A 27,548-nucleotide genomic window follows, 5' to 3' on the forward strand; every position below is an offset into this window, starting at 1 on the left:
GACCCAAAGGGACACACATTAGCCACAGTCCCACTCTCATTAAAGTTCACGGACTCGCTTGATAGTACTCAGAACGTACAAAGCTAGTGTTGTTACAATCCCTTGAATCGCGATACTGGTATCGTCCCGGCCCTAATTGAGATGCAGGACATCCCTGCATCGTTCCTATAGAGTGTCACCCTCTAAACCCTCGAAACGGAACATTTCTTTACCACCAGGAATGGGAGATTAGTGTGTGTTGCTGTTTACTTCTTGTTAAACAGGCCCAAACACAGCCAAGACGTACCCAGCCCTCTGGCTCCCTGTAGAGGGAACAGACAGGTACATGTATGGCCCATCCTCCCTAAGGGGTGCTGCAGTGTCCACTGAAGAGGGACAGAAAAAGAGACAAGCTGTGACTCTTATTAAACCAAGAGAGGGTCGAGACACTGTCGCCTTGTCTTGTTAACCATGATCCTTCACTCCTCACCTTGCAGAGCATGTTGTAACACTCATCATAGCAGTTCTGTACCATGGTCAGATAGAGTTATGCCCCATCCTTTCCAAAGGGGTGCTGCAGTGTCCCCTGAAGTGGGAAGGGAAAAGGGTGAGCAGTGACTCTATTTGGGATGGACACTGCATTGTCTTGTCTCTGTAACCATGGAGATGAGCCATCGCACTTCACCTCACCCAATTAGTATTTTACATCAGTCAGAGCCTTTTGTAAGTAACTCTGTTTACAGTACATGACTGGCATATGAGGTTAGCCGGACATAGATAGCCTGGTCACCAGGTCTGTTTGTGCTTTAGCCAACTCCTCAGTCATCCTTTCTTCTACTGTATGCCATGACAACAAACATGACAGAAGAGTTGGCTGAAGCACAAACAGATCTGGTGACCAGACTATCTATGACCAACCACCCTCATATGCCAGTCAAGAACTGTAAACGGAGGGTAGAGCCAGGTATTGGAAGTTAGAATAGTGAAATGTTGATCAGTATTACTCTGTACCTGATGCAGTGGAAACTAATGGAGGAGAGTGCCCTTTATAACTAGCTGATTGGTGTCTGGACCAGGATGGGGAAGTGGTGTTTAGGCCAGTTAGAGGTAGTTCCCTATAGGCTAGGTGTGTCTCTTACTCTACCCGTTTCTATGGAAACACTGTTACTTTGACATCATACTCAATTCACAAGACCGTTTTCAAGTATCAAGTGTTATCAGGGAACAAGATATACTGGCCTATTCTCTTCCTACCAGAAGCTAGTGTAGTAGTCTTTACGGTGAACTCTGGGATTTTCCTGGGCTTCTCTCTTCAGTGTTGTTGTTATCGGAGTTGGAACTAGCTGGATGTTTGAGGGAGGGAGTGGAGGGGGGATGGAATCTTGATGGCTGTACAATTCTTGTCAGCCTGCCCTGGTGGCTCCAAGAGAGGAGCTGACTGTCCTCATTGACGTGTGTGTGTGAGACTGCCCTCCTGAGTGTCGTCCTGAATAGCACCGTTGAGCCCAGAGTTGTGAGTAGGTCAGGTTTCAGCCCCAGTGATTTCTCTCTTTTCCACTCTCTCATCATCAGCAGGACCATATTAAACAATATGCCTGATGATCAGGCACCACCCAGCATACATGGTTAAAATGAGTTAGAATCCACAGGGAGATCCTGCTATAACTCAGGAAAATGTGTTTACAATATACAGAATATTCTTGTATGAATGTACACAAGTGTATATGCTTGTATACGAGCCCTGCGGTGGTCAGACAAACATGCACTGTGTATCTAACCCTCTGTAGGGACTGTTTACTTAAAATATGACTGTTGAGTAAGTGTGTGACTGCAGAAGGCTCCGGGTGGTGCTGAAACACGGTCGGTTCAGTAATACATAACAGGTAGTGTTATAGAGGGGGGCTTTCTTTACATTTCCTTAGTTTATGGTCCGCTAGTCTGCACCTCGTCAACTTTTACACTGTCTCCCCAGCTCCAACACACACACACACCACAGGTAGTTGTCCTGATGTGCTCAGCTGTCTGTTAGTATTAGCAGGGCTTTGGCCCACGTTAGGTCCTAACAGAGGCTGGTGTGTGGGCTCTAGCCCAGGTTTAGCTTGGTTATTATGTCTAGCTAGTAGCTAGCTCCTCACAGCTGTGTAGAAAACCTATCTATCCAACTCCTTCACTTGTTTCTGATGACACAGCAATATGGTTCTGCTATTCTTATGTTCTACTCACTGTATATGTTTAATATAGTGTAACTGTATAAGTTGGTTACTTGAATCTATAAGGTTTTTGTTATCTCGCTACTTTAAATTATTTTCTTTATTTCACAGTAGAAAGCTCATCTGTGTCCAGTATGTTTCAACGATACATGATCACACGAGAGGAAATAAATGGTTTATCTGCTCGTGCTGACAACATTTATTTATCTCTCCCTCTCTCCTCAGGGTCAGAGGTCACTACCAACTACAGCAGTAGAGCCATGTCTGAGGTGGCCGTGCCTGAGATGATGATGCCACCCCTGGCGGTGCCTGCAGCATGCCAGGTGGAGAAGCCTGTGCCAGGTCCTGGCATGGGGGACTTCAGCTATGTGGGCATCGATGCCATCCTGGAACAGATGCGGAGGAAAGCCATGAAACAGGGTTTCGAGCTCAACATCATGGTAGTGGGTGAGTTAACATGGAGGGAGAGAACACATGCACACAAATTCAATCAATCACATTTATTTTATAAAGCCCTTTTTACGTCAGCTGTTGTCACAAAATGCTTTACAACTACCCAGCCTAAAACCCCAATGAACATACACAGACACAACATCATGGTAGTGGGTGAGTTAACATGGTGAGAGACGGATGCATGTGTACTGTGTCATAGGTTTACAACAAAAAAATCCAGAAAAACGCATGTCAAAAATGTTATAAATTGATTTGCATTTTAATGAGGGAAATAAGTATTTGACCCCCTCTCAATCAGAAAGATTTCTGGCTCCCAGGTGTCTTTTATACAGGTAACGAGCTGAGATTAGGAGGACACTCTTAAAAGGATTGCTCCTAATCTCAGCTTGTTACCTGTATAAAAAACACCTGTCCACAGAAGCAATCAATCAATCAGATTCCAAACTCTCCACCATGGCCAAGACCAAAGAGCTCTCCAAGGATGTCAGGGACAAGATTGTAGACCTACACAAGGCTGGACTGGGCTACAAGACCATCGCCAAGCAGCTTGGTGAGAAGGTGACAATAGTTGGTGCGATTATTCGCAAATGGAAGAAACACAAAATAACTGTCAATCTCCCTCGGCCTGGGGCTCCATGCAAGATCTCACATTTACATTTACATTTACGTCATTTAGCAGACGCTCTTCTCCAGAGCGACTTACAAATTGGTGCATTCACCTTATAGCCAGTGGGATAACCACTTTACAATGTGTTTTTTTTTTTTGGGGGGGGGGGTGGGGTAAGGGGGGGGTAGAAGGATTACTTTATCCTATCCCAGGTATTCCTTAAAGAGGTGGGGTTTCAAATGTCTCCGGAAGGTGGTGAGTGACTCCGCTGTCCTGGCGTCGTGAGGGAGCTTGTTCCACCATTGGGGTGCCAGAGCAGCGAACAGTTTTGACTGGGCTGAGCGGGAACTGTGCTTCCGCAGAGGTAGGGGAGCCAGCAGGCCAGAGGTGGATGAACGCAATGCCCTCGTTTGGGTGTAGGGACTGATCAGAGCCTGAAGGTACGGAGGTGCCGTTCCCCTCACAGCTCCGTAGGCAAGCACCATGGTCTTGTAGCAGATGCGAGCTTCAACTGGAAGCCAGTGGAGTGTGCGGAGGAGCGGGGTGACGTGAGAGAACTTGGGAAGGTTGAACACCAGACGGGCTGCGGCATTCTGGATGAGTTGTAGGGGCGGCAGGCAGGGAGGCACAGGCAGGGAGCCCAGCCAACAGCGAGTTGCAGTAATCCAGACGGGAGATGACAAATGCCTGGATTAGGACCTGTGCCGCTTCCTGTGTAAGACAGGGTCGTACTCTCCGAATGTTGTAGAGCATGAACCTACAGGATCGGATCTCACCTCGTGGAGTTGCAATGATCATGAGAACCGTGAGGAATCAGCCCAGAACTACACGGGAGGATCTTGTCAATGATCTCAAGGCAGCTGGGACCATAGTCACCAAGAAAACAATTGGTAACACACTACGCCGTGAAGGACTGAAATCCTGCAGCGCCCACAAGGTCCCCCTGCTCAAGAAAGCACATATACAGGCCCGTCTGAAGTTTGCCAATGAACATCTGAATGATTCAGAGGAGAACTGGTTGAAAGTGTTGTGGTCAGATGAGACCAAAATCGAGCTCTTTGGCATCAACATAACTCGCCGTGTTTGGAGGAGGAATGCTGCCTATGACCCCAAGAACACCATCCCCACCGTCAAACATGGAGTTGGAAACAAAGGAGTGGCTCAAGAAGAAGCACATTAAGGTCCTGGAGTGGCCTAGCCAGTCTCCAGACCTTAATCCCATAGAAAATCTGTGGAGGGAGCTGAAGATTCGAGTTGCCAAATGTCAGCCTTGAAACCTTAATGACTTGGAGAAGATCTGCAAAGAGGAGTGGGACAAAATCCCTCCTGAGATGTGTGCAAACCTGGTGGCCAACTACAAGAAACGTCTGACCTCTGTGATTGCCAACAAGGGTTTTGCCACCAAGTAAGTCATGTTTAGCAGAGGGGTCAAATACTTATTTCCCTCATTAAAATGCAAATCATTTTATAACATTTTTGACATGCGTTTTTCTGGATTTTTTTGTTGTTATTCTGTCTCTCACTGTTCAAATAAACCTACCATTAAAGTTATAGAATGATCATGTCTTTGTCAGTGGGCAAACATACAAAATCAACAGGGGATCAAATACTTTTTTCCCTCACTGTAGATCTCTAATTAAACCAGAGGATCTCTGTAATCAAGAATGCTCTAATTTTCCCTGAACCAGCCTCTCAACTCTCATTTCCAGTACTGAGCCAATACGCACACACACGCATACACACACTCACCCCCCCCACACACACACACACACACACACAAACACCCACACACACAGCCTTTTGACACTCTCCCACCATGCTGACACTCCCTCATTATTGTGTGATGGCTCATTTTAAAACAGTAGCTTTTTATAACACACGCACACACCTTCCTTCACCAGAGACCAGTGCCTATAAAACCCCTTTTCCATGCTGTCTCCACACCGCGTCTCCATTTGAAGATGTCGCGACTGTCAGTCTGCTCTGTGGGTTCTTTCCGTGGATAAAACGGCTCACTTAGACTACAGCCTACAGGGGTACTTCAGAGAGGGAGGATGCAGACTCATCCATGGAAAATAAAATCCAACACTACCACTTAGTCTCCTGCAGTGTATAAGTGCACTCAGGTGTAATGTCATTTAAGTCTGCCTGTGAGAACAGAGCTGTAGGGAAGGAGACAGAATACAGGACGTTAGGTTAATGTTTGAATTTATCTATGCTACAGACTGCTCTGGTATATAATAAGTATACTGAACAAAAATATAAACGCAACATGCAACAATTTCAACGATTTTACTGAGTTGCAGTTCATATAAGGAAATCAGTCAATTGGGGGGGGGGTGAGGCAGGGCCCAGGGTTAGTGTCTCTGTTCTCTCTCTCTGTGGTGTGGAGTGTGCCGACAAATCTACATTCCTCTCACATTCCCCTGTGGTTGGCCCTAGTGTCCCAGATACAGCGCTTGGCAACCTGCCACCCATTCAGCTCAGGGCTGACTGTAGGCTACGCCATCACTAAAGACATGAGACCCGGGCAGACGGGGACACACACACACACACACACACACACACATAAATACATACAAACACACACACACATACACACAGCTGCAGCATGGGTCAAGCGATCACCCACACACACACCAGGGGGGAGAAGAGCGCCATCGTAATCTGAACCGTCACCCCGTTAATCTGTGGTACTTCTCCAGATGTTATTCAATTGGGACAGTGGGAACGTAATGGCAGCCTACATCCCGTATGTTAGCTACCTGGTTTATGGAAGCTGATTCTGCTGGGCATACCTCCACACTCCTTATATGATAACCAGCCTCGACCCTCAGTCACACACTGCTAATCTGTCTGTTAGTCTGAGCTAAAGATGTAAAATACCAGGCGTACAGCGGACAGTAAAAACCAACCTTTGAAGTTCTGCTGAAGAGGGCTGATCTCTGGACAACCAGGACTCCTGGGTCTGTGTTTATCAAGCATCTAAGAGTAGAAGGGCTGATCTAGGATCAGGTCCTCCCTGTCTATAACAATCTGATTCATTATAATCTAAAAGGCAAAATGTATCCTAGATCAGCACTCCTACTCTTAAATGGTTACTAATGGTTAATACACTTGTATTGTTGTATTGATACCCTATCCTTCCTCTCCACAATCTGGCTGATCTTTGGGTCCAGCCATTCAGCCAGGGGGATCAGTACTGTAGCATTTCTACAGCCCATCCCACTGAGCCCTGACCTAGGTCCCATAGCTCACAGGATTCTCCTCTTCAGGCTCAGCCATTCATACCAACCATTCAGGGGAATTCTAGGCCCCCTAAAAATGTGATACAGTACCGCTGGTATGGGGCATCAACAGCATGAGCACAGGGTTGGTATCTCTTCTTAACAATCACATCGGTCCCCGAACTGGCAATTTTGGTTTTCAATACAGATTAAAATCCTAAATGTATTCCAAGTATTGTATGGCAATGTTTCTGTGGTATGGTTTTTGATCGGAGTACAGTCGTGGTCAAAAGGTTTGAGAATGACACAAGTATTGGTCTTCACAAAGTTTTCTGCTTCAGTGTTTTTAGATATTTTTGTCAGATGTTACTATGGTATACTGATAATTACAATCATTCCATAAGTGTCAAAGGTTTTTATTGACAATTTATGCAAAGAGTCAATATTTGCAGTGTTGACCCTTCTTTTTCATGACCTCTGCTATCTGCCCTGGCATGCTGTCAATTAACTTCTGGGCCACATCCTGACTGATGGCAGCCCATTCTTGCATAATCATTGCTTGGAGTTTGTCAGAATTTGTGGGGTTTTGTTTGTCCACCCGCCTCTTGAGGATTGACCACAAGTTCTCAATGGGATTAAGGTCTGGGGAGTTTCCTGGCCATGGACCCAAAATTTCGATGTTTTGTTCCCCGAGCCACTTAGTTATCACTTTTGCCTTATGGCAAGGTGCTCCATCATGCTGGAAATGGCATTGTTCGTCACCAAACTGTTCTTGGATGGTTGGGGGAAGTTGCTCTTGGAGGATGTGTTGGTACCATTCTTTATTCATGGCTGTGTTCTTAGGCAAAATTGTGAGTGAGCCCACTCCCTTGGCTGAGAAGCAACCCCACACATTAATGGTCTCAGGATGCTTTACTGTTGGCATGACACAGGACTGATGGTAGCGCTCACCTTGTCTTCTCCGGACAAGCTTTTTTCCGGATGCCCCAAACAATCGGAAAGGGGATTCATCAGAGAAAATGACTTAACCCCAGTCCTCAGCAGTCCAATCCCTGCACCTTCTGCACAATATCAGTCTGTCCCTGATGTTTTTCCTGGACAGAAGTGGCTTCCTTTCTGCCCTTCTTGACACTAGGCCATCCTCCAAAAGTATTCGCCTCACTGTGCATGCAGATGCACTCACACCTGCCTGCTGCCATTCCTGAGCAAGCTCTGCACTGGTGGTGCCCCGATCCCGCAGCTGAATCAACTTTAGGAGACGGTCCTGGCGCTTGCTGGACTTTCTTGGGCGCCCTGAAGCCTTCTTCACAACAATTTAACCTCTCTCCTTGAAGTTCTTGATGATCCGATAAATGGTTGATTAGGTGCAATCTTACTAGCAGCAATATCCTTGCCTGTGAAGCCCTTTTTGTGCAAAGCAATGATGACGGCACGCGTTTCCTTGCAGGTAACCGTGGTTAACAGAGGAAGAACAATGATTTCAAGCACCACCCTCCTTTTAAAGCTTCCAGTCTGTTATTCTAACTCAATCAGCATGACAGAGTGATATCCAGCCTTGTCCTCGTCAACACTCTCACCTGTGTTAACGAGAGAATCACTGACATGATGGCAGCTGGTCCTTTTGTGGCATGGCTGAAATGCAGTGGAAATGTTTTTTGGGATTAAGTTAATTTTCATGGCAAAGAGGGACTTTGCAATTAATTACAATTCATCTGATCACTCTTCATAATATTCTGGAGTATATGCGAATTGCCATCATAAAAACTGAGGCAGCAGACTTTGTGAAAATTTATATTTGTGTCATTCTCAAAACTTTTGACCACGACTGTACAGTAAGTGGTTAATTCTTATACATGGTGGAAACACTGGAGAGGCTCTCTGGAAAGCTTTGATTCTTCAGGTCTGAAGCAAACACAAATGTGTTGTAAAGGGACGATACTGTACCAGTTCCCATAATGTTATCGGTCGGAAGTCAAGACACTGAGGGCCCATTCATTAATCAGTTGTTTGAAGCCTTAAATCCCAAATGAAGTTTAAACATATAAACCTCCATTATTATGCAACTGTGTGTGTGTGTGTGAAGCCCAAACAGATATAATATTAGACTAAATCATTATCATTTCAAACCTTGCTTACATTTGTATACGATCACATACATCTCTCTATTATGCATGGGAATAATTTAGAACAGATTTCCAAAAATCAAATCACTTGGAGCTGATTTTCTGGTGTTTTTACAGTCTTTTATGTCCCAAAAAAAATAACAAATTACAATTAGGGAACCCTGCTCTATTGGTAGAGATAATAGAACAGGGGGAGGTGTGTGTGTGTGTGTGTGTGTGCATCATAAACTATTGGTGTGTGTGTGACCCAAAGATCTTTGTCGACAATGGGCAGTTTATAATGCAGTGATCTGAGCCAGCGTCAGCTGCACCAACCACAGACGGATGAGTTTCACACTTATAGAAGAATGGGTTTCTCCAACCAACGTTCAAGGCTCAGTGTGGTTTAGTTGACAGCGGAGCGCTTCCCCAGACTGCAGGTCTGAGCCCTGAAAGGACATGCAGTTCCTTTAGTTCAACTTTAATGGGAGGGAGGGAGGGAGGGAGGGCCTTGGCCAAGAGACTGAGTCATTATTCTGTACTTGTGACTCATCTCAGAACCACAGAGAAAATGGTGAACACAAAACCGACGTAACGTGTGTTTGTGGGGGCCTTACTGCAGACACCTGTAACTTCTCTCCCACTGCAGCCAAAATCTTGTGAAATAGTGTCTCTTTCTCCCCTGAGTGGCTGTGACAGGCTGGAACAGCTCTGGTGTTAAATTCTCTTTGTCTCGGTGTGAAATAACAAGGCCATGCTAGTCATTCATTACCACTGGAATGAACCTGTTAGTGGGAAGAGTGTCTGAAGAATGTTATGCAGAAAGGTGAGAGGAAGTCCACCATTGTCAGAGTAGTCTATTCCCTACAGTCAGACTAGATGAGAGGGTATTGGTTCAAATCAAGCCACTGTTTTACCTTCATTGTAGAGTTTCTATCGTGTTGTGTGTAGCTCAGTTGGTAGAGCATGGCGCTTGCAGCTCCAGTGTTGTGGGTTCGATTCCCACGGGGGACCAGTACGAAAAAAGTATTAAAATGTATGTAGTCACTACTGTAAGTCACTCTGGATCAGAGCGTCTGCTAAATGACTAAACTGTCAATTGTGGCTTTATTCTATTTATTTTCACGACCAATGTGTCTGATATTCAGTTGTGTGTGTGTGTGTGTGTGTGTGTGTGTGTGTGTGTGTGTGTGTGTGTGTGTGTGTGTGTGTGTGTGTGTGTGTGTGTGTGTGTGTGTGTGTGTGTGTGTGTGTGTAGGGCAGAGCGGCCTAGGGAAGTCCACTCTGATGAACACCCTGTTCAAGTCCAAGGTGAGCCGTAAGTCAGTGCAGGCCACGTCCCAGGAGAAGATCCCCAAGACTATCGAGATCAAGTCTGTCAGCCACGGTGAGAGGAAGAAGAAAGGAGGAAGCATCTCTCCTACTGTTTATTTTTATTTTCTGCACCGCTCTAGCTACATCTTTCACTTTATCAATCTCACCCTCTACTCAGTCTACCTTGTGTTGTGTTTGCAGTCTGAGGTACATTTGGCCTCTCAGAGGTGCTTGTATTCAATCTAACCGTCTCTGTGTGTGTCTCTGTCTGTCTGTTTCTGTCTCTGTTCAGACATTGAGGAGAAGGGGGTGAGGATGAAACTAACTGTTATCGACACGCCCGGCTTCGGGGATCAGATCAACAATGAGAACTGGTACAGTAACCATACAATCCATAGCTGAAATGTTATATTTATAATGTGCTTATATTTCTATGTATGTATGCATAGATCTCTCTCTCTCTCTCTCTCTCTCTCTCTCTCTCTCTCTCTCTCTCTCTCTCTCTCTCTCTCTCTCTCTCTCTCTCTCTCTCTCTCTCTCTCTCTCTCTCTCTCTCTCTCTCTCTCTCTCTCTCTTTATATATATATATATATATATATATATATATATATACATACATACATATACACAGTTCCAGTCAAACGTTTGGACACACCCACTCATTCAAGGGTTTTTCTTTATTTTTACAATTTTCTACATTGTAGAATAATAGTGAAGACGTCAAAACTATGAAATAACACATGTGGAATCATGTAATAACCAAAAAAGTGTTAAACGAATCAATATATATTTGAGATTCTTCAAATAGCCACCCTTTGCCTTGATGACAGCTTTGCACACTCTTGGCATTCTCTCAACCAGCTTCACCTGGAATGCTTTTCCAACAGTGTTGAAGGAGTTCCCACATATGCTGAGCACTTGTTGGCTGTTTTCCTTCACTATGCGGTCCAACTCATCCCAAACCATCTCAATTGTGTTGAGGTCAGGTATTTGTAGAGGCCAGGCCATCTGATGCAGCACTCCATCACTCTCCTTCTTGGTCAAATAGCCCTTACACAACATGGAGGTGTGTTGGGTCATTGTCCTGTTGAAAAACAAATGATAGTCCCACTAAGCGCAAACCAGATGGGATGGTGTATCGCTGCAGAATGCTGTGGTAGCCATGCTGGTTAAGTGTGCCTTGAATTCTAAATAAATCACAGACAGTGTCAATAGCAAAGTACCCCCACACCATCACACCTCCTCCTCCATGCTTCATGGTGGGAACCACACATGCGGAGATCATCCGTTCACCTACTCTGCGTCTCACAAAGACACGGCAGTTGGAACCAAAAATCTGACATTTGGATTCATCAGACCAAAGGACAGATTTCCACAAGTCTAATGTCCATTGCTTGTGTTTCTTGGCCCAAGCAGGTCTCTTCTTCTTATTGGTGTCCTTTAGTTGTGGTTTCTTTGCAGCAATTTGACCATGAAGGCCTGATTCACGCAGTCTCCTCTGAACAGTTGATGTTGAGATGTGTCTGTTACTTGAACTCTGTGAAGCATTTATTTGGGCTGCAATTTCTGAGGCTGGTAACTCTAATGAACTTATCCTCTGCAGCAGAGGTAACTCTGGGTCTTCCATTCCTGTGGCGGTCCTCATGAGAGCTAGTTTCATCATAGCGCTTGATGGTTTTTGCGATTGCACTTGAAGAAACTTTCAAAGTTCTTGAAATGTTCTGTATTGACTGACCTTCATGTCTTAAAGTAATGATAGACTGTCATTTCTCTTTGCTTATTTGAGCTGTTCTTGCCGTAATATGGACTTGGTCTTTTACCAAATAGGGCTATCTTCTGTATACCACCCCTACCTTGTCACAAGACAACTGATTGACTCAAACGCACTAGGAAGGAAAGAAATTCCACAAATTAACTTTTAACAGGGCACACCTGTTAATTGAAATGCATTCCAGGTGACTTCCTCATGAAGCTGGTTGAGAGAATTTGTTTAACACTTTTTTGGTTACTACATGATTCCATATGTGTTATTTCATAGTTTTGATGTCTTCACTATTATTCTACATTGTAGAAAATAGTAAAAAAATAAAGAAAAACCCTGGAATGAGTAGGTGTGTCCAAACTTTTGACTGGTACTGTATATACAGTTAATATAAATGGTTACCCAATCCATCTCATCTAGATGACTAGTGTACACAGTACTGTATATGACCTAATCTATCCTCTTTCTCTCCCCCCTGCTAACTCCCTCTTCCTGTCTTTCTCACTTGTCTCGCTCTATCCATCCCCCAAAACTTTTAATCTGCCTCTCCCCTTCCTTCCACTTCCTGTCTTCTCTCCCCCCCCCCCAACCCCATTCCTCCCTCCACAGTTGGCAGCCCATCATGAAGTTCATTAATGCCCAGTATGAGCAGTACCTTCAGGAGGAGATCAACATCAACAGGAAGAAGAGGATTCCAGACTCACGGGTTCACTGCTGCATCTACTTCATACCCCCTACTGGACACTGGTGAGTGCTGCCACGCGTACACACACACACACACACACACACACACACACAGGAAGACGTGCACATGCACAGACTCACACATACACACACACACACACAGGTAGACGTGCACAGACACACTCACACATTCCTTGTGAAGGGTATGAATGTGTGGAATGTTTCAGGTGAATGTTTAGATATGGCTGGGAGGTAGTCAAGCTGATTATTAGCTAAGCTTCATTCTTTGGATATTCAACAAAAATAAATTGTCCTATGCTGCAGCTGTCATGCCTTTTGAGTGATCAAAAATGGCATGTAATCAATCACAATAATTGTCATACACACACAAGCACAGTGTCAATGCAACGGTGCTGCTGCCCCCTGTTGTCCTTGACTGAACAGTAGAGAGTATGTAACTGGGAGTTTGTAAAAGGAGGGAGAGTGAGAAAGAAAGAGAGTGAGAGAGGGAGGGAAGGAAGTGATTTATGTTAGATAAGCAGTGAGTCATAGGGAGAGTCCTACTCAAATAGCCCAGAATCATCAGAACAGAACAGGAGAACACAGTGAGTTTGGCATGACTTTCTAATACACGTTAGTTATAACAACAATCTAAAGCCCCGTGCTGTGCCATTCAAATATCAGATATAATGTAGAACGTCATACTGTGCCCTTCTGTGTAACATACAGCCTATGTATGGGCCAGATTCTCAGCCAGAATGGAGATTCTCCATTGAGTACGCTTTTTAGTCCAGGACTAGGACTGTCTATGTCTGAGAAACCTGCCCTAAATGTACAGTTCATGTTCTGCTACCCCTCACCACCGCTCTGACTTGACCTGTAGTGGATCCTCCTCTGCTCCAGCAGCTGAGAGGGACAGACAGATGTGGAAACACTTACTCTTCCAGACCCCCCTCCATTTCCTGTTTTACAGGCAGCGAGTTGCAACACGTCCCATAACACCCGTTTTCCATGACTGGAAAAAATGTATTTCTCTTTCTCTTTCGCTAGGCCTTGAAACAAACGCATGTGTTTGCCTCCCTGCTCCAAGTTTCTGTCTCTGGTGTTACTGCTGCTCACACATCTGGGCCTGATTGAGCTTCGTATAGAGCTAGCCCCCCCATCCGTGGTGTATTGGTTTAACCCAACACTCCTGGGAACCTTAACAGTCTGGGGCGTACCGATAGTAAATTCAGGAGAAGCCATTGTATCTGACTATGCTGGTGTCAGCAAATTGAATTTACTAGCAATAGTAGTAGTAGTTACACATTTACCTCAACTATAGTAGTAGTTGTTGTTACACATTTACCTGAACTATTGTAGCCTAGAAGGAGGGAAATGTATATTTGAGGATTTCCAGTGTGTGTGTTGGCATCCCGCTCTCGCTCTCAGCACATTTTACATTACATTTTAGTCATTTAGCAGACGCTCTTATCCAGAGCGACTTACAGTTACATTACATAATTTTTTATACTTTTTTATAATCGAACCCACAACCCTGGCGTTGCAAACGCCATGCTCTACCAGCTGAGCTACATCCCTGCCGGCCATTCCCTCCCCTACCCTGGACGACGCTGGGCCAATTATGCGCTGCCCCGTGGGTCTCCCGGTCGCGGCCGGCTGCGACAGAGCCTGGATTCGAACCAGGATCTCTAGTGGCACAGCTAGCACTGCGATGCAGAGCCTTAGACCACAGCTGATTGACAATCAACAGCTTGATTCTGTTTAGCTTTTGAGACCATGTTTTGCATTTCCACATTGCCATGGTGATCTACACACACACACACACACACACACACACACAAAATGAGTCATCATAGCCCACCTGTTGGTACAGTATACAGCTATTACCCTTTAATTGAATTTCCCTCCTGTGTCATGTCTGCTCCTCCTTTGCATGTACCCCATAATGGTTCTACCCATTGTTGCTATGGCCTGTGGTCCTGTCCTGTGGTGGACTGCAGGCTTTGCCCTCATGTCTGTGGTTTTACAAGAGCGATTTACAAGAGCGATAGCCATGACATATTGTGCCCCCCCTCTGATATAGCTTGAGCATTGTTTCATGTTCTTCCAGCGTTGCAGATGTCTGTCACATGTCCTGCCCAACAACTGTCCAAGTCTGTTTAATACTCTAGTGGGAGCGATAAGAGAACAGAGTGTGTCTGTGTGTGCATGCTTGTGTGCATATGCGTGTCAGTGTGTGTGTGTGTGCACATGCTTGTCTGTCTGACCCAAAGGTCTTTGTCGACAATGGGCAGTTTATAATGCAGTGATCTGAGCCAGCGTCAGCTGCACAAACCACAGACGGATGAGTTTCACACTTATAGAAGAATGGGTTTCTCCAACCAACAGCTCTATGGCGGTCAAGGCTCAGCTCCGTTCAAGGCTCAGTGTGGTTTAATTGACAGTTACAGACATGCACTGACTGATGTGGGTCTCAGATTTACAGTAGGTTTAGCTAGTCCATAGAGTATGTATGTGACGCTACTGTACTGTATGTCTGTGCTTGGGTTGCCCTCAGACAGCTGTGCTGTGGGTATTTGTCTTGGAGGATACCGCCCTCTGGTGGTTCTAGGATGTATCACACTGTCGACCCAAATAAGGACTGTTGAACAACAACTATAAAGCAGACCTGGGTTCTAATACTATTTGAAATAATTTCTAATACATTAGCCAGGCTTGATTGAGCTTGCCTGTTGCAATGGAACCACCAACAGAAAAGTCCCAAAAGTGAAAACCCTGCCCACCTGGCGCTCCAGGCAGGCTAAAGCATTTACTCAAAGTATTTGAGACATTTCGAATAGTTTTTGAACCCAGGTCTGCTATAAATACAGGTGAACTGAGGCCCCTCTCTCACCCCTCCCCCCCATCTCGCTCTCAGTCTGCGGCCTCTGGATGTGGAGTTTATGAGGCGTCTCAGTAAGGTGGTCAATATTGTTCCTGTCATCGCCAAGGCAGACACACTCACCCTGGAGGAGAGGGACTTCTTCAAAAAGAAGGTGAGCTCTCTCTCTTTCTTTCGCTCTATTCCTCTCTACTTCCATCTTTATCTGTCTCCAATTCCTCTCTTTCTGTTGCATGCGGTCTCTCGCGCTCTCTCTCTCTCACATATTTTGTGTTCTCCGCAGCAACAGGAAATGTTTCTTAAATTGTTTGGCCACTGCTGCCCGTTCGGTCACTGGCCAATGAGAGAACACTGAGGATGCTTTGTGTGTATAGAGTACTTGTGAGGTCAGGACTTATAAAGCCAGGCTCTGGATTGGCTAGAGAGGAGTTCAGTGGGAGTCCAACCTCTCTCTCCCTCCCTCCTTTTTCTCCCTCTCCATCTCACTCTCTCTTTTTCTCTCTCCCTCCCTTCCCAAATTTTGGATTGGCTAGAGGAGAGTTCTGTGAGTTCTGTCCAACTTCTCCCGTCTCCTTCCCTTTCTCCCCTGACTGCTGATGTGGCCACAGTGGACTCCATTACATCACTTCCGCTTATGTGGTGGGGATCTGGAACATTAAAAAGTAATTTGATCACAGACCCCAAGAGCCCGAAAGAGAGGGAAAGTAGCAGAAGTAGCAGCAGTAGTAGTAGCAATAGTAGCAGTAGTAGATGCAGTAGCAGTAGTAGATGCAGTAGCAGTAGTAGTAGATGTAGTAGTAGATGCAGTAGTAGATGTAGATGCAGTAGCAGTAGTAGTAGATGTAGTAGTAGATGCAGTAGTAGTAGTAGATGTAGATGCAGTAGTAGTAGTAGTAGTAGATGTAGTAGTAGTAGATGTACAGTCGTGGTCAAAAGTTTTGAGAATTACACAAATATTAATTTTCACAAAGTCTGCTGCCTCAGACCTTTTATGTTGGCAATTTTGCATATACTCCAGAATGTTATGAAGAGTGATCAGATGAATTGCAATTAATTGCAAAGTCCCTCTTTGCCATGAAAATTAACTTAATCCCCAAAAAACATTTCCACTGCATTTCAGCCCTGCCACAAAAGGACCCACTGACATCATGTCAGTGATTCTCTCGTTAACACAGGTGAGAGTGTTGACGAGGACAAGGCTGGAGATCACTCTGTCATGCGGATTGAGTTAGAATAACAGACTGGAAGCTTTAAAAGGAGGGTGGTGCTTGAAATCATTGTTCTTCCTCTGTTAACCATGGTTACCTGAAAGGAAATACGTGCTGTCATCATTGCTTTGCACAAAAAGGGCTTCACAGGCAAGGATATTGCTGCTAGTAAGATTGCACCTAAATCAACCATTTATCGGATCATCAAGAACTTCAAGGAGAGAGGTTCAATTGTTGTGAAGAAGGCTTCAGTGCGCCCAAGAAAGTCCAGCAAGCGCCAGGACCGTCTCCTAAAGTTGATTCAGCTGCGGGATCGGGGCACCACCAGTGCAGAGCTTGCTCAGGAATGGCAGCAGGCAGGTGTGAGTGCATCTGCACGCACAGTGATGCGAAGACTTTTGGAGGATGGCCTGGTGTCATGAAGGGCAGCGAGGAAGCCACTTTTCTCCAGGAAAAACTTCAGGGACAGACTGATATTGTGCAAAAGGTACAGGGATTGGACTGCTGAGGACTGGGGTAAAGTCATTTTCTCTGATGAATCCCCTTTCCGATTGTTTGGGGCATTCTGAAAAAAGCTTGTCCAGAGAAGACAAGGTGAGCGCTACCATCAGTCCTGTGTCATGCCAACAGTAAAGCATCCTGAGAACATTAATGTGTGGGGTTGCTTCTCAGCCAAGGGAGTGGGCTCACTCACAATTTTGCCTAAGAACAGAGCCATGAATAAAGAATGGTACCAACACATCCTCCGAGAGCAACTTCTCCCAACCATCCAAGAACAGTTTGGTGACGAACAATGCCATTTCCAGCATGATGGAGCACCTTGCCATAAGGCAAAAATGATAACTAAGTGGCTCGGGGAACAAAACATCAAAATGTTGGGTCCATGGCCAGGAAACTCCCCAGACCTTAATCCCATTGAGAACTTGTGGTCGATCCTCAAGAGGCGGGTGGACAAACAAAAACCCACAAATTCTAACAAACTCCAAGCATTGATTATGCAAGAATGGGCTACCATCAGTCAGGGTGTGGCCCAGAAGTTAATTGATAGCATGCCAGGGCGGATTGCAGAAGTCTTGAAAAAGAAGGGTCAACACTGCAAATATTGACTCTTTGCATAAACGTAATGTAATTGTCAATAAAAGCCTTTGACACTTATGGAATGTTTGTATTTATACTTCAGTATACCATAGTAACATCTGACAAAAATATCTAAAAACACTGAAGCAGCAAACTTTGTGAAGACCAATACTTGTCATTCTCAAAACTTTTGACCACGACTGTAGATGTAGTAGTAGTAGTAGTAGTAGTAGTAGTAGTAGTAGTAGTAGTAGTAGTAGTAGAAGTAGTAGTAGTAGTAGATGCAGTAATAGCAGTAGATGCAGTAGTAGTAGATGAAAAAGGCAGATATTCATTTCAAGGCAATTACTGGCAGCCATGTTCACGGATCCCCCCCAGTGTCCCTCTCATTAGGGAAGCTCTGTATGACCGGATATAAAAAGTTGAACTGGTGTGTGTGTGTGTGTGTATGTGTGTCTGTTTGTAAACGTGTACACTGACAGTGATGGGCTGTTTGTTTCAACAGAACATTTTGGAGGAGATTAGTGAAGGGATTTACGTTAACTCCACCTAAAGCTGTGGGTAACGCAGTGTGCAGATGGTCTCGATTTCTCACAAAATACTGTTATGTATCCAAAGTATTTGTCAGACATATCTGGCTAATTGAGGTTGTTCTGCTTTTGCTCGTGTGTTCCCATAACCTTAAGTTCATGTATTCAAGTCTCTGCAAGGGTGTATAATGCATTTGTCGTGTTTCTCAATCTTTTTTATAGCAGGGACCAGCAAGCTAGGTGTTTTATTGTAGGCATAGGATTTTTACTGAATGTTGTGTTAGCAGTATCGGGGCAGTCTCACCCTCACCTCTCACCCAGAACTGTTTCTGTGTCCCCAGATCAGGGAAGAGCTACGGGCCAATGGGATCGACGTGTACCCCCAGAAGGAGTTTGACGAGGACGCAGAGGACCGGATGATTAATGAGAAAATCAGGGTGATTTGAGTTGACACATCTGTCCACAGCTTTACCCACCTGCCCCTAGCCATAAGCCCTCACATTACCGCTTATAGCTCCACTCACCTGTGCAACGTAGCGTGTTGATAACCTGGTTAAATTAAAGTTGGGTCCCTGTTGATCCATGTTGATAACCTGGTTAAATTACAGTTAGGTCCCTGTTGATCCATGTTGATAACGTGGTTATGTTACAGTTAGGTCCCTGTTGATCCATGTTGATAACCTGGTTAAATTACAGTTAGGTCCCTGTTGATCCATGTTGATAACCTGGTTATATTTGTTAGGTCCCTCTGCTGCAATATATATCAAATATCAGTTTATTTAACTCTTCATGGTATGTCTCTGTGTTCCTCCTGTCTGTCTCTGTGTTTCTTTTGTCCTGTACTGTAGGAGATGATCCCGTTTGCTGTGGTGGGCAGCGACCAGGAGTACCAGGTCAACGGCAGGAGGCTTCTGGGAAGGAAGACAAAGTGGGGAACCATAGAAGGTAGATGGCTCCACCTTCTCTTTCTCCATCTCATTCCTCCTTTAGCACTTTGTATCTTTGAGCAGGAGTCTCTCTCCTTAGCAGTATGAAGGCTAATATTATAACGAGGTCTTTTTAGTTTTTCTTTGTTGATGAATGTACACCGGCCAGTTAAGACTAAACGAGACAGAAGAGATGAGAGGGAGGAGTAGAGGGGGAGGAGCAGGGCGGCACCTCTCCATTTTAGACTGTTTGGTTCCGGAACCCATTTGGCAGGATCCGGTACTTATTTTGGCATGAAAAATTATTAAAACTTTTTGCAATGTAAATATTCTAAGAAAAGCGATCAAAGTTCATTTGAGTTCCCTCTTCGTTAATTCTAAAGAATAGATGTTCAGTCCCGGCCTGATATTCTAAGAGTTGATTCGGGTTGGGCCGGCCCAGGCTTATGGTTTGTGCAACATTGTAACCTATGTTTGAGACCAACACCTGGCCGTAGCTGTGTGAAAAGCACGCCAGTATCTCTCACAGAACTAGAATGAGATTCACTTTCCATGCAACTCTCATCTCTCCAGCTTTACACTTCATCATTTATTTCCTTATAGAATCATAGCTGCACGACGGGTTCTGGAGGAAATAGTTCAGAATAGCCTACTACACCTAAAATTTAGCCACAGAGGATCAATTGCTTCTTTAAAAAAATAGCCTAGCTGTGGATTGTGTGTAGCCCAATAACAAAGCATAGCCTACAGTTGTCAGTGAACAAACAGCATGCAGACAAAACAGGCCTTTCGCAATATTTCAAATACAATCGCGGGAAAACAGGTTGGAAAGTAAATGGCTCCTGCTAAAAAGAGAAGACTCTAATCTGTCTGCTGTAGGCTACCAAAATATTTAATCAACTTCCAAATATTGTTTTACTTTGAGAGATACAGTGAGGGAAAAAAGTATTTGATCCCCTGCTGATTTTGTATGTTTGCCCACTGACAAAGAAATGATCAGTCTATAATTTTAATGGTAGGTTTATTTGAACAGTGAGAGACAGAATAACAACAAAAAAATCCAGAAACTCTTATGTCAAAAATTTTATACATTGATTTGCATTTTATGAGGGAAATAAGTATTTGACCCCCTCTCAATCAGAAAGATTTCTGGCTCACAGGTGTCTTTTATACAGGTAACGAGCTGAGATTAGGAGCACACTCTTAAAGGGAGTGCTCCTAATCTCAGTTTGTTACCTGTATAAAAGACACCTGTCCACAGAAGCAATCAATCAATCAGATTCCAAACTCTTCACCATGGCCAAGACCAAAGAGCTCTCCAAGGATGTCAGGGACAAGATTGTAGACCTACACAAGGCTGGAATGGGCTACAAGACCATCGCCAAGCAGCTTGGTAAGAAGGTGACAACAGTTGGTGCGATTATTCGCAAATGGAAGAAACACAAAAGAACTGTCAATCTCCCTCGGCCTGGGGCTCCATGCAGGATCTCACCTCGTGGAGTTGCAATGATCATGAGAACGGTGAGGAATCAGCCCAGAACTACACGGGAGGATATTGTCAATGATCTCAAGGCAGCTGGGACCATAGTCACCAAGAAAACAATTGGTAACACACTACGCCGTGAAGGACTGAAATCCTGCAGCGTCCGCAAGGTCCCCCTGCTCAAGAAACACATATACAGGCCCGTCTGAAGTTTGCCAATGAACATCTGAATGATTCAGAGGAGAACTGGGTGATGGTGTTGTGTTTGTGGTCAGATGAGACCAAAATCAAGCTCTTTGGCATAAACTCAACTCGCCGTGTTTGGAGGAGGAGGAATGCTGCCTATGACCCAAATAACACCATCCCCACCGTCAAACATGGAGGTGGAAACATTACGCTTTGGGGGTGTTTTTCTGCTAAGGGGACAGGACAACTTCACCACATCAAAGGGACGATGGTCGGGGCCATGTACCGTCAAATCTTGGGTGAGAACCTCCTTCCCTCAGCCAGGGCATTAAAAATGGGTCGTGGATGGGTATTCCAGCATGATAATGACCCAAAACACACGGCCAAGGCAACAATGGAGTGGCTCAAGAAAAAGCACATTAAGGTCCTGGAGTGGCCTAGCCAGTCTCCAGACCTTAATCCCATAGAAAATCTGTGGAGGGAGCTGAAGGTTCGAGTTGCCAAACGTCAGCCTCGAAACCTTACTGACTTGGAGAAGATCTGCAAAGAGGAGTGGGACAAAATCCCTCCTGAGATGTGTGCAAACATGGTGGCCAACTACAAGAAACGTCTGACCTCTGTGATTACCAACAAGGGTTTTGCCACCAAGTACTAAGTCATGTTTTGCAGAGGGGTCAAATACTTATTTCCCTCATTAAAATGCAAACATTTTTGACATGCGTTTTTCTGGATTTTTTTGTTGTTATTCTGTCTCTCACTGTTCAAATAAACCTACCATTAAAATTATAGACTGATCATGTCTTTGTCAGTGGGCAAACGTACAAAATCAGCAGGGGATCAAATACTTTTTTCCCTCACTGTAGGCTTTTGGCACCAGCACATCTGCCATCACCAGCGAGTGAGCTGCGCATCATTGGGTGAGTCAGTAAAACTGGAAATAATTTTTAGGACTATAATTTCCTCCTCATATTGTAGCCTACAATATATGTGTCTCCACACACCTAGGCCTAGGCTATTGATGGATTCAAGACAAGGTCAAGACAAGACACGTCTCATTTTTATTGATATCAGATTCTCAGTTTGTCAGTGTCAAAGTAGCCTGTTATTTCGATCATTTGTGCGTTATTAAAAAATATTCTGCCAAAGTCTCCAGTCATGTAGAATTGCATGAAATGCATTTAGAAAAGGCCACATTTTTCCCAGACCCTAGGCTACTAAACATTTTCCTCATGTGTGAAACTTCTGTAAGTGCCTGTACTATACTGCTCTATGCCACTACATTTTACATTTACATTACATTTTAGTCATTTAGCAGACGCTCTTATCCAGAGCGACACACAAATGCAATATGATGATATGCATGAAATGCTTTATAATAAAGGTAATTTTCTCATGCGTTCCGGTACCTCAGAGCTCCCCAGGTCACCCCCCTCACGCTCACTTTTTGTTCCCGCACCTCCCGATTTACAAATTAGGCACTGGGGAGGAGTAGAGGGGGAGGAGTAAAGAGGGCCTTCAGATGATTTCACTTGTCCCCAGCCCAGACAGACAGAGAGACACAACGACTGTGCCATGCAGCTGGCTGAGACTACCGCTCTACAATGTGTCTGTGTGGAAGAGGGAGGCAGAGCATGTAACACCCCTCTCTACAAAGGCTGCAGTGTTTACGGGCCTTTGGCCACATAGTGACAGAGGGGTGGAGGGGAGGGTACAGTACAGATCTATCTGTCCCCACTGAAAGTGCCACTCATTGGATTGGTGGCATGTTGTCTTAGAGGGATTCCACTGTGCTCCACACACACACACACACCTGGATACCTAGTTAGCCTCGGTCTCAACCAGGGGTAAACAACTAGATATACCCCTACTCCTTAAACTCAGTATGCGTGTTGTCTGGGTGCTTTTATTCGCATATGTACAGCTACTTATTGAACCATAGTTTTTCACTTGCCTCTCTCAATAGTAGATCTGAATTCCAGCTTAACGACCAGTACTAAATTTATATGCAAACCATTTCAAAATGTCATCATCACACACTTCAAATGATCTGATTTCAACCATGCATTTAATTACATCACAATCAGATTGAGAGAGGCGACTACTTCTCTACTTCTATTAAAACCTCCCTAAAGGAAACCTTCATTTCCTGCAGTGGCAGGTTCTGATGTTGGGTTATAGACCTGTGATACTATCTATAATTCAGACACACATCCTCCTGTGGCGGGCGGGGCAGCGTCTGAATCTGTTCAGCCGTCAACCTTAACTAGTGCTCTCTCTCTCAATTCAATTCAATTTGAAGGGCTTTATTGGCATGGGAAACGTATGTTAACATTGCCAAAGCAAGTGAAGTAGATAGTAAACAAAAGTGAAATAAACAATAAATATTAACAGTAAACATTACACTCAGAAGTTCCACAAGAATAAAGTCATTTCAAATGTCATATTTTGTCTCTATACAGTGTTGTAACAATGTGCCAATAGTTAAAGTACAAATGGGAAAAAAAATAAACATAAATATGGGTTGTACTTACAATGGTGTTTGTTCTTCACTGGTTGCCCTTTTCTTGTGGCAACAGGTCACAAATCTTGCTGCTGTGATTGCACACTGTGGTTTTTTATCAAAATTGGGTTTGTTTTCGAATTCTTTGTGGATCTCTGTAATCTGAGGGAAATATGTGTCTCTAATATGGTCATACATTTGGCAGGAGGTTAGGAAGTGCAGCTCAGTTTCCACCTCATTTTGTGGGCAGTGTGCACATAGCCTGTCTTCTCTTTAGAGACAGGTCTGCCTACGGCGGCCTTTCTCAATAGCAAGGCTATGCTCACTGAGTCTGTACATAGTCAAAGCTTTCCTTAAGTTTTGGTCAGTCACAGTGGTCAGGTATTCTGCCACTGTGTACTCTCTGTTTAGGGCCAAATAGCATTCTAGTTTGCGCTGTTATTTTGTTAATTCTTTCCAATGTGTCAAGTAATTCTCTTTTTGTTTTCTCATGATTTGGTTGGGTCTAATTGTGTTGTTGTTGTTGTCCTTTGGCTCTGTGGGGTCTGTTTGTGTTTGTGAACAGAGCCCCAGGACCAGCTTACTTAGGGGACTCTTCTCCAAGTTCATCTCTCTGTAGGTGATGGCTTTGTTATGGAAGGTTTGGGAATCGCTTCCTTTTAAGTGGTTATAGAATTTAACGGCTCTTTTCTGGATTTTTATAATTAGCGGGTATCGGCCTAATTCTGCTCTGCATGCATTAGTTGGTGGTTTTCGTTGTACACAGAGGATATTTTTGCAGAATTCTGCATGCAGAGTCTCAATTTGGTGTTTGTCCCATTTTGTGAATTCTTGGTTGGTGAGCGGACCCCAGACCTCACGACCATAAAGGGCAATGGGTTCTATAACTGGTTCAAGTATTTTTATCCAGATCCTAATTGGTATGTTGAATTTTATGTTCCTTTTGATGGCATGGAAGGCCCTTCTTGCCTTGTCTCTCAGATCATTCACAGCTTTGTTGAAGTTACGTGTGGCGCTGATGTTTAGGCCAAGGTATGTATAGTTTTTTGTGTGCTCTAGCGCAACAGTGTCTAGATGGAATTTGTATTTGTGGTCCTGGCAACTGGACCTTTTTTGGAACACCATTATTTTGGTGGAAAATAAGTATTTGGTCAATAACAAAAGTTTCTCAATACTTTGTTATAAACCCTTTGTTGGCAATGACACAGGTCAAACGTTTTCTGTAAGTCTTCACAAGGTTTTCACACACTGTTGCTGGTATTTTGGCCCATTCCTCCATGCAGATCTCCTCTAGAGCAGTGATGTTTTGGGGCTGTCGCTGGGCAACACGGACTTTCAACTCCCTCCAAAGATTTTCTATGGGGTTGAGATCTGGAGACTGGCTAGGCCACTCCAGGACCTTGAAATGCTTCTTACGAAGCCACTCCTTCATTGCCCGGGCGGTGTGTTTGGGATCATTGTCATGCTGAAAGACCCAGTCACGTTTCATCTTCAATGCCCTTGCTGATGGAAGGAGGTTTTCACTCAAAATCTCACGATACATGGCCCCATTCATTCTTTCCTTTACACGGATCAGTCGTCCTGGTTCCTTTGCAGAAAAATAGCCCCAAAGTATGATGTTTCCACCCCCATGCTTCACAGTAGGTATGGTGTTCTTTGGATGCAACTCAGCATTCTTTGTCCTCCAAACACGACGAGTTGAGTTTTTACCAAAAAGTTCTATTTTGGTTTCATCTGACCATATGACATTCTCCCAATCCTCTTCTTGATCATCTAAATGCACTCTAGCAAACTTCAGATGGGCCTGGACATGTACTGGCTTAAGCAGGGGGACACGTCTGGCACTGTAGGATTTGAGTCCCTGGCGGCGTAGTGTGTTACTGATGGTAGGCTTTGTTACTTTGGTCCCAGCTCTCTGCAGGTCATTCACTAGGTCCCCCCGTGTGGTTCTGGGATTTCGTTCTTGTGATCATTTTGACCCCACAGGGTGAGATCTTGCATGGAGCCCCAGATCGAGGGAGATTATTAGTGGTCTTGTATGTCTTCCATTTCCTAATAATTGCTCCCACAGTTGATTGCTTCAAACCAAGCTGCTCACCTATTGCAGATTCAGTCTTCCCAGCCTGGTGCAGGTCTACAATTTTGTTTCTGGTGGCCTTTGACAGCTCTTTGGTCTTGGCCATAGTGGAGTTTGGAGTGTGACTGTTTGAGGTTGTGGACAGGTGTCTTTTATACTGATAACAAGTTCAAACAGGTGCCATTAATACAGGTAACGAGTGGAGGACAGAGGAGCCTCTTAAAGAAGAAGTTACAGGTCTGTGAGAGCCAGAAATCTTGCTTGTTTGTAGGTGACCAAATACTTATTTTCCACCATAATTTGCAAATAAATTCATAAAAAATCCTACAATGTGATTTTCTGGAGAAAAAAAATCTCAATTTGTCTGTCATAGTTGACGTGTACCTATGATGAAAATTACAGGCCTCTCTCATCTTTTTAAGTGGGAGAACATGCACAATTGGTGGCTGACTAAATACTTTTTTCCCCCACTGTATATATGTTGAAGAGGGTGGGGTTTAAACTGCATCCCTGTCTCACCCCACGGCCCTGTGGAAAGAAATCGGTGTGTTTTTTGCCAATTTTAACGGTACACTTGTTGTTTGTGTACATGGATTTTATAATGTTTTTCCCCCAACCCCACTTTCCATCAATTTGTATAGCAGACCCTCATGTCAAATTGAGTCAAAAGCTTTTTTGAAATCAACAAAGCATGAGAAGACTTTGCCTTTGTTTGTTTGTCAATTATGGTGTGCAGGGTGAATACGTGGTCTGTCGTACGGTAATTTGGTAAAAAGCCAATTTGACATTTGCTCAGTACATTGTTTTCACTGAGGAAATGAAGTAGTCTGCTGTTAATGATAATGCAGAGGATTTTCCCAAGGTTGCTGTTGACGCATATCTCACAGTTGTTATTGGGGTCAAATTTGTCTCCACTTTTGTGGATTGGGGTGATCAGTCCTTGATTCCAAATATTGGTGAAGATGCCAGAGCTAAGGATGATGTTAAAGAGTTTAAGTATAGCCAATTGGAATTTGTGGTCTGTATATTTTATCATTTCATTGAGGATACCATCAATACCACAAGCCTTTTTGGGTTGGAGGGTTTGTATTTTGTCCTGTTCATTCAATGTAATTGGAGAATCCAGTGGGTTCTGGTAGTCTTTAATAGTTGATTCTAAGATTTGCATTTGATCATGTATATTTTTTTGCTGTTTGTTCTCTGTTATAGGGCCAAAAAGAATGGAGACGTGGTTTACCCATACATCTTCGTTTTGGATAGATAGCTCTTCGTGTTGTTGTTTGTTTAGTGTTTTCCAATTTTCCCAGAAGTGGTTAGAGTCTATGGATTCTTCAATTACATTGAGCTGATTTCTGACATGCTGTTCCTTTTTTTTCCGTGGTGTATTTCTGTATTGTTTTAGTGATTCACCATAGTGAAGGCGTAGGCTCAGGTTTTCTGGGTCTAATATAGGTCAAATATACTGTTTAGGTTTTCTACTGCCAAGTTTACACCTTCACTATTACAGTGGAACGTTTTGTCCAGGAAGTTGTCTAAAAGGGATTGAATTTGTTGTTGCCTAATTGTTTTTTGGTAGGTTTCGACACTACTTTCCTTCCATCTATAGCATTTCTTAATATTATTCAGTTCCTTTGGCTTTGATGCCTCATGATTGAGTATTGCTCTGTTCAAGTAGACTGTGATTTTGCTGTGGTCTGATAGGGGTGTCAGTGGGCTGCCTGTGAATGCTCTGAGAGACTCTGGGTTGAGGTCAGTGATAAAGTAGTCTACAGTACTACTGCCAAGAGATGAGCTATAGGTGTACCTACCATAGGTGTCTCCTTGAAGCCTACCATTGACTATGTACATACCCAGCGTGCGACAGAGCTGCAGGAGTTGTGACCCGTTTTTGTTGGTTATGTTGTCGTAGTTGTGCCTAGGGGGGCATATTGGGGAGGGAATGCTGTCACCTCCAGGTAGGTGTTTGTCCCCCTGTGTGCTGAGGGTGTCAGGTTCCTGTCCAGTTCTGACATTTAGGTCGCCACAGACTAGTCTGGAAATGATTGATTTCCCCCTCCAGGATGGAGAAGCTGTCTTCATTAATGTATGGGGATACTAGTGGGGGGATATAGGTAGCACACAGGAGGACATTTTTCTCAGTTGAGATAATTTCCTATTGAATTTCTAGCCAAATGTAAAATGTTCCTGTTTTGATTAATTTAATAGAGTGAGTTAGGTCTGGTCTATACCAAATTAGCATACCCCCTGAGTCCCTTCGCTGTTTCACACCTGGTAGTTTGGTGGATGGGACTACCAGCTCTCTGTAACCTAGAGGGCAACCAGTGGGTCCGTCTCCTCTA

General features: G+C 44.2%; 1 protein-coding gene across 2 annotated transcripts in view; it reads left to right on the forward strand.

The window, feature by feature from the left end:
- LOC311104213 (neuronal-specific septin-3-like) overlaps window positions 1-27,548 on the forward strand; it is a 105,524-nt gene that overhangs the window by 74,538 nt on the left and 3,438 nt on the right. For both annotated transcript variants that reach the window (XM_084145948.1, XM_084145949.1), the window contains 7 exons: window positions 2,415-2,636; window positions 9,837-9,965; window positions 10,185-10,266; window positions 12,264-12,401; window positions 15,259-15,376; window positions 18,379-18,474; window positions 18,886-18,982. In XM_084145948.1, coding sequence (XP_084002074.1) covers window positions 2,415-2,636; window positions 9,837-9,965; window positions 10,185-10,266; window positions 12,264-12,401; window positions 15,259-15,376; window positions 18,379-18,474; window positions 18,886-18,982 — 882 coding nt within the window. The remainder of the gene's footprint in view (window positions 1-2,414; window positions 2,637-9,836; window positions 9,966-10,184; window positions 10,267-12,263; window positions 12,402-15,258; window positions 15,377-18,378; window positions 18,475-18,885; window positions 18,983-27,548) is intronic.

The sequence above is a fragment of the Coregonus lavaretus genome, assembly GCF_964263955.1.
Source record: "Coregonus lavaretus genome assembly, chromosome: 28".
In the NCBI taxonomy this organism is placed as follows: domain Eukaryota; kingdom Metazoa; phylum Chordata; class Actinopteri; order Salmoniformes; family Salmonidae; genus Coregonus; species Coregonus lavaretus.